The 7,873-nt window shown below is 36.6% G+C and overlaps 1 protein-coding gene across 1 annotated transcript in view; it reads left to right on the forward strand.

The window, feature by feature from the left end:
• The first annotated feature begins 1,706 nt into the window (after window positions 1-1,706).
• Window positions 1,707-7,873, forward strand: part of LOC109215517 (autophagy-related protein 11) — a 10,728-nt gene continuing 4,561 nt past the window's right edge. The window contains exons 1-2 of the mRNA XM_019379595.1: window positions 1,707-3,502; window positions 4,913-6,569. Of these exons, the coding sequence (XP_019235140.1) occupies window positions 2,556-3,502; window positions 4,913-6,569 (2,604 nt within the window). The 5' untranslated portion in view covers window positions 1,707-2,555. The remainder of the gene's footprint in view (window positions 3,503-4,912; window positions 6,570-7,873) is intronic.

A 7,873-nucleotide genomic window follows, 5' to 3' on the forward strand; every position in this document is an offset into this window, starting at 1 on the left:
TAGAGTGTAATAATCGACTAAAATACGTAATTATAGCCTATCATCAGATACATAACCAATCTAAAAGCTGTTATGGATACATAACCAATCTAAAACTGTTATGGAAGACATCCATCGTTGCAAGTGGATGAAACCATTTGCAGAATTTATAGCAAAAAAAGAGGTTGAGAAAAGAAAAAGAAAAAAGAGGAACGAGTGAAACATGTCTTGGAATTTTAAATGCTTTTAAAGAAAATATAGAGGACTTTCGGAGTAAAAGTGATGAAATCCAAAAAAAGAAACTTGCTTTTCAAGTCAATTCATCAACTTTTTCCTTTTTTTTGGTCACAATTTGATAGATCTTTTAATATTGTATTAGTTCGAGCTCGAAAATACTGAATATCTGAGTATATTACAGACTTATAGTTTTATTGAAACGTATTGATGATCTAATTATAATTTGTATAGTCATGTAGTACAGTAAAATCTTTAATCGAATAGATGCGAATTCAATTATCATGGTTCCTTTCACCTTCCCAATATAATAAGCACTAAATTCTTTTTGAAAAAATTAAGAAAATATAAAAAAGGATTGGGAGCCTCTCAACTTCTCGATATCTCAAAAGCACATTGGAATTTTAGTCGGCTCCTTAATGCTTTTTCATTATCTTCTCAACAAATTGAGTTTGAATAGTACAAATTGGTTAGCTGATACTATAACTAGATACTCGAGTTCGATTCTTAAAATATAAAAATTTCTTGATAAATAGTGCTTTACCTCCTTAGCGAACCTACGTGACGTGAATTTAAATTAATTAGATGAATGGACTACGAATACAAGATGATTAACCAAAATAATTCAATTTCAAGAAAAAATACTAAAAAAAGATGTACTTACATAAACAAATATATTCAGAACTAAATAAAATAAAATAATGAAGAACATTTGATAGCTTTTTTGGATGGTCGTTACCTATTGTATCGTATTGTATTGTCACTTTAAATACAACCTTTGCTTTGGTTGTTACTTAAATTCTATTGTATCGTATCGTTAAATCCGTTGTTACGTAACGATGAAATGTGTCACTTTATGTAACGATTGATTTGGTGTAGTTGCATCGTTATCTTGTCTTTTTCTCTCATCTCACCCTTCACTATTATTAAATTATTTAGTTTATCATTTACCCTACCTTTTTATATAATAAATTTACCTCGTAACATAACTTTTCTTTATAATATTGTAAATTTATTCTTCATATTGCTGGTGCATGATATCGTAAAACATCGGCAAACGACACAATCTATCCAAATATTACATTCATCAGACGATACAGTACGATACAATACGATACATTATGAAACGATGTGTAACAACCATCCAAACAAGCTGTGAAGATACAAAACCTTATAGGGTGAGTGGATATCCAAACTCCAAAGTCCAACACCAATAGGGATCACAATAACAAGGGTACTATTGGAAATTCACATTCCACAATCATTGATCTTAAATTCTATTTATTTTCTATATTTATAGTAATAACAAAAGAATACTTGTATAGTGTATTATATACCACCTACATACATATATCCTACGTGTATACAAATCATTATCGACAAAAACTATTAAAAAATAAAAATAAAAATAATCAAAAAATACATGTAATACAGCTGAAACCTTTTACCTCTTCTTTCTTTCTTAGGACTCTTTCTTTTATAAATCTTCTTTAATTGGGAAGAACACAGCAACTTCGGCTGAGTTATTTTTAAGTACAATTTTTAAAGTTTTTTTTCAGTTCTTTTTAAGTTTTATTAAATAAATATAAGCAATCCCTCGCCAGCACTTGTTTAGAAGAACAAGAAAAACACAGAACCAAGCAACCCAGATAACCTCTTCATATATATTACTATATATATAAGAAAAAAATAGCATAGAAGAGTTTTCGTGTTAAACTTGTTCTTACTCATTCTCTAAGATAATTATATTCTGTCCCCTTTCTCGTGGTATTTTTATTTAATAGTTTAATTTTCTTAAATCTTATTTTGGTGTTCTGTACAGTGTTTTTTAATAAATTTTTATTAGAAAAAAAAATTGTGTCTTTTTTGTTATTTTGGTTACAAGAATCATATTCATCTGGGGTTTCTGAGAACTGGGATTTGGTGGGGGTGGGGGTTGTAAAGTTTGGATTTTTATGTGATTTTTTGTGATTTGAAGTATGAAATCTGCACTTCTGTGAAGAATTGTTTGGTGGGTCAGTGAAATCTTGGAGTTATATTGCTGAATTCCTTTGTGGGTCTGCTGAAATTTGGGAAAAATTGTAAAATATTTGGTGGGTTGTTTTTGGTTTTGGTCAATTTGGGAGGTTTTAGTAGATTTAACCTAAAAAATCTGATCTTGTTGGGGAGATCCCTTTTGGGGTTTATTAGGATTTGAGTAATTGGTGATTTTCATTTAGTGTTTATGGCACTTTGACATCTGTTTGATAGATTTTCTGGGTTGAATTCTTGAGGATTTGGGGTCTTGAAGTTGTGATTTGGAACTTTGTTTTGGTTGTTTGGTTGAGATTTTGAGGGATAAAATGAGTTCATCAAATGCTTCATCAGGTGTAGTCCAAGTAGGCAAACTTTTGGTTCATATTGCTGAGAATGGGCAATCATATGAACTGAATTGTGATGAATATACTCTTGTTGATGCTGTTCAGCAATTTCTTGAATCTGTTTCCGGTATTCCGATTGGTGATCAGCTTCTTTTGTGCTTAGATGTGAAACTTGAATTGCATTGTCCCCTTAGTACTTATAAGCTCCCATCGGATGACCGGGAAGTTATCTTGTTTAATAAAGCTAGAATGAGGAGCAATGCGCCACCTCCATTACCCGAGGAAGTTGAGATTATTGATATTCCTGACCCGCCATTGCCATCGTCGTCTCACGACCCTCACCCTTTGGATGATGCGACTGACCCTGCCTTAAAAGCCTTGCCTTCTTACGAGAGGCAATTTAGGTTCCACTTCCAGCGCGGTCATGCCATTTATAGCCGTTCCCAAATGAGGATCGAGACTTGTGAGAGGCTTTTAAGAGAGCAAAAAGTGCAGGAACGGGCGTTAGGGATTGCTAGAGGAAATCTTGATCACTTCTATGGGATGATTGTGCAAAATTACAATGACTTTTTAAAGTGTTACTCACAGCAATATCGTAGCCATTCTAATTTGCTATCTAATTTCGGAAGGGATATTGAGAAGTTGAGGTCTTGCAAACTTCATCCTGCTTTGCAGACTGCTAACCGCAAGTGCTTGCTGGATTTCGTGAAAGAAGAGAACTTGCGGAAGTTGGCAGAGGATTGTAGTGGTTCGCATAGGCAGTTTGAGAATAAAGTCACCGAATTTAAGCACGAGTTTGGAGAGCTAGAGCACAATGCTAAGCATTTATTTTCTACCAAAGGTTCACATATTATTAGGGAAGTGGAACTAGCTATCAGAGACCATCAGAAATATGTCAGTGAGCAGAAAAGCATAATGCAGGCTTTGAGGTTTTCTCTCCACCTCTTCCTCTCTTACTTTCTCTGTGAAGCTTATTAATTTACGTGTGGTGCATACCTGCCAATATATTTATGTTGTGCTTGTCTGCAGTGTTGTCAAAAGCGAAAAGCTCTAAAAAACGCTCCAGGTCGATTGGGGCTTTAAGCTCAAAAACTCAATTTAAGTTTGGGTTTTAGTTTTAAAAAGAAAAAGGCGCAATGAAGGAAAAAAATAAAAATATACACTATGTAATTTAAGAAAAAGGTAACAAAGTCATTCATAATGTTTTCCTTAACAACTAATACACTTATTTGCTGATATTTGTGGTTTAGTACCGCTCGATTCAAGACAGAACTCATGGACAATGAGTGCGCACGCCTTAGTGTCTTCTCTATACGGAAGCACAGCTTAAGCGAGGCAGAGCGCCCTTCCCAAGCTTTTTATGAGCTCAGGGCATAAGCGCACCTTAAATGAGCATTTGACAACACTACCTGTCCGCAGTGCTAATCTACTGATTTGGAGGCTAAGCTTGGGGACAGTTTTCTGCTTGCTTCATGTAGGTTTTGGTGATACTTAGACTTGTAGAAAGAAGTTCTTGGTGATGAATTATAGTCTTTTGCACAACGGATGGACCTTCTCTAAGAAAATGTTATAGATACTTCTTTTTGCCCATTTTTTTAGATATCTAAAGTGAGTGATACTTCCTTGGCTCTTACACCTTGCAAGACTTTCGGGTTAAAGGTAGCTCAGTAACTTAAATACTTTCTGTGCGAGTTATTTGTGGATGTCATGTTGCTTACACGGATGGCTCAAATGAGTTAAAACTGAAGTCACGTGTGAGCGACAAGAGGTGAAATCTGATTCGGAAGTTCTCGAGCACTCTCCTTCGTTGATATTGTTCTTGTTTAGTTCGACCTTTCTGTGGTCTCAGATTTTTAGTAGAAAGAACCATCCTCATTTATAAGCTGAAGCATTAGTTTGACTTTGATCATTAGGTTTACCAAATGATTTTTTGTTTTCCAGTAGGGGTCACGTTTCAGAGGTGAAGGTAGCTGATAGATGACAACTCCTTATATGTCAAAATAGATCCTTAGACCATATGTATTTCTTTCTGGGTTAGCTATTAAGCTATATCCAGCAATTTGGAACATGTAAAGAATGCTCAGGATGTTTACAATTTTTGTCATGTCACAATGATCTGGATCGACGAAGGTAAGGAGCCCTGGATTTTGATGTTTTTTAACCTTAGAGTCTGAAGGATTATAGGATGACTGTTGAATTAATTGCTTTGAGTACATTCGTTGCTTTACCTGGATATAGTCAATTTGTTTCTCCTTGGATAAGAATGACTATTGACTCAGCTTTTAAGATGCTGTTAGTTTGCCTTCTTATGTTTGATATCTCTGTTCATTTATATGCAGCAAGGATGTGAATATGGTAAAAAAGCTTGTGGATGACTGTTTGGCCAACCAGTTATCATCTTCACTCCGTCCGCATGATGCTGTTTCAGCCTTGGGACCGATGTATGAATGCCATGAGAAAAGTTACCTTCCCAAGATGCAGGCTTGTGATGGTGAAATCTCAAATTTGGTTGACTTCTGCAAGGATAAAAAGAATGAAATGAACATTCTTGTGCATAGTTACATGCAAAAGGTAGCATATATCCAGTACACCATCAAAGATATACGATGCAAGTTTGCTGTTTTCCAGGAAGCTTTGAGGCGTCAAGGCGATTTATTCGAGCACTTAAAAGTGGTCCGAGGGATTGGTCCTGCTTACAGGGCATGCCTTGCTGAAGTGGTACGAAGAAAAGCGGCAATGAAACTATACATGGGAATGGCTGGACAATTAGCTGAACGGCTTGCAACCAGGAGGGAGACCGAAGTTCGTAGAAGAGAGGAGTTTCTGAGAGTTAATAGTACATACATTCCTCGGGATATTTTGGCTTCCATGGGACTGTACGATACCCCTAACCACTGTGATGTCAATATAACTCCTTTTGACACTAAATTGCTTGACGTTGATATCTCAGACATTGATCGATATGCTCCTGAGTATCTGTTGGGACTCTCTTCCAGGAGTGAAAAACACGGGACATTAAAGAGTCCGCTTTCCATGTCTAACGACGGTTCTCAATTAGCTGAAACTGAGTTAAGTGACTTTGCTGAGAAAATTGATTGTGAGGGATTACTTCAGGGTTTAGAGGTTCTGGATATTGCTGGAACTAGCAAAATGGAAGTGGAGAATGCAAAATTGAGGGCCGAACTTGCTTCTAAGATAGCCTTTATGTGTTCTACCTGTCCTGATTTTGATTATGAATCGCTTGATGACAGTAAAATTGATAGTGCACTGAAAGAAGCAAGAGAGAAAACCTCTGAGGCTCTACATCTGAAAGAAGAGTACGAAAAACACCTTCATTCTATGCTTAAGACGAAGCAAATTCAGTGTGAATCTTATGAAAAACGGATTCAGGAGTTGGAACAGAGGTTGTCTGATCATTACTCACAAGGGCACACACATTCTGCTGATGAGGGTGTTTCTAACTTAACTGTTTCAGCTGTGAAGAATGATGACAGCAAATCTGACATGCCTCATATGCCCGCTGAAGTCATGGATGAGGTTTCTTGTGCTTCTAGTTCATCAAATATCAAACCTGGCTCTAAACAAATTAAGGAACAAGAAGGCTTAGATGACAATATGACTGATTCTTCTGGTATGATAAGCCCTCAGTTGGATTCATCTATGCTAGATCCACATCGTGAAGAAGAGCATGAGAACCTTCCCGTGAAAGACAAGAAAGATACTGGATTAGCGGCTGGTGGAGATATCACACTTGCGACAAGTTCCATGGCTGTGAGTATATCCCACCCTCAGAATGACATACCTTCTGAAGTAACTGGTGAACAAGATTTGGATGCTAAAGAAAGATCGGATCTTCTCCTGGAGTTGCAAGGTGTCGTAGCTGAAAAATCAAAGCTACTGGATGAAAGTGAAGCCAAGGTGAAATCCTTAACAGAGGAGGTAGCCAAGCTGGTGAGAGAGCTGGAGATCAGAGGGAAGCTTCTTGATGAATCTCAGGTATTCCTTTAGTTTCCTGAACTTCTTTAAATTTCTGGTAACTGCTGGAATTATCATGACCTTAGAATTCCAGATTCTTGAAAGTATAATCTTAGCGTCCATAGCTTGTCTTCCATGTATTTATATGTTTTTTGGAGTCATAACTTTCTTTAGAGAAGCTGGTAGGGGGATCGAAGTAACTAATGTTCTCTTCCTGTGCAAGAATAGATATATCGCTTGAGGATCATTGACGTGCAAGAATAGAAGTATCGCTTAAGGATCATTGATGTAATTTAAATGTGGTTATGGATAATTTTATGGGTGTATTTTCTTGGTAAAAGAAATTTGTGTATGCATTTCCAATATTAGTGTCAAGGAATTAGGTCATCCTGCTAAATTGCTGCTCCTGGAAAATTTATGCTTGGATGCTAAATGGATGTCCTTAGGATTTGTTGATTTATTACTGTGCCACTATCTCTTCTCATCTTCTTGAGCCGAGGGTCTATCGGAAATGGCCTCTCTACTCCTCCGGAGTAGGGGACCTAGGGGTAAGGTTTGCGTACACACTATCCTCCCCAGACCACACTTGTGGGATTCACAATTGGGTTGTTGTTGCGGTAGGTCAATCATAAGAACGTCGCGTGATATGTGGGTTAGGCTCACGTGATGGGTTGAATTCTGCCACAAACAAAAGCCAGGTATTTAAGTGGAAAAGGCAGAAGGGCAGGCTCATTATCCACCCAGTTTAAAACCGTGCGTCACTGGCACTTGAGGGTTTTTCGATTATAAAAAAGTATTTTATGTGCTATGTGACTCATAAGAGGCTATTTGCTTCACTTACTAGTTACTTAGGAGTTGTAATACATAGATTATTATGCCGTGAATAATAATGAGTGGTTGTTGTGTGATGAATAATAATACATGGACTGTCATACAAAGATTGTGATGTCCAAGCCAAGAATTAGCTTTATCGGATTATTGCTAATGCATGTTGATATTTTATGTTGTATAAATAATACAAAGATTCTGCATGGGTTAGTGACACGGAATTTTATACTATATTAGTCTTCTAGAGTTATATAAAATGGAGAGTTTTATGCCGGAATTATGTTTTCTCGTGCAGCAAAACCGAGCAAGCTTTAAGTGGTTTATTGGTAAATTGCCTAGTCATATGGATAAATCAAATTAATATCTACAGTGAAAAAGAATGGGTTGTAAAGCTATCAAATCTTGATCGTTCCTAATCAGATTAGCTGAATTCAAATGACCTCTTAAAGTTTCAAAAACAGCCTTGTTATTCATCAGCACCCAATCCTTTCCCCCCC

Source organism: Nicotiana attenuata, unplaced genomic scaffold (genome assembly GCF_001879085.1).
Source record: "Nicotiana attenuata strain UT unplaced genomic scaffold, NIATTr2, whole genome shotgun sequence".
In the NCBI taxonomy this organism is placed as follows: domain Eukaryota; kingdom Viridiplantae; phylum Streptophyta; class Magnoliopsida; order Solanales; family Solanaceae; genus Nicotiana; species Nicotiana attenuata.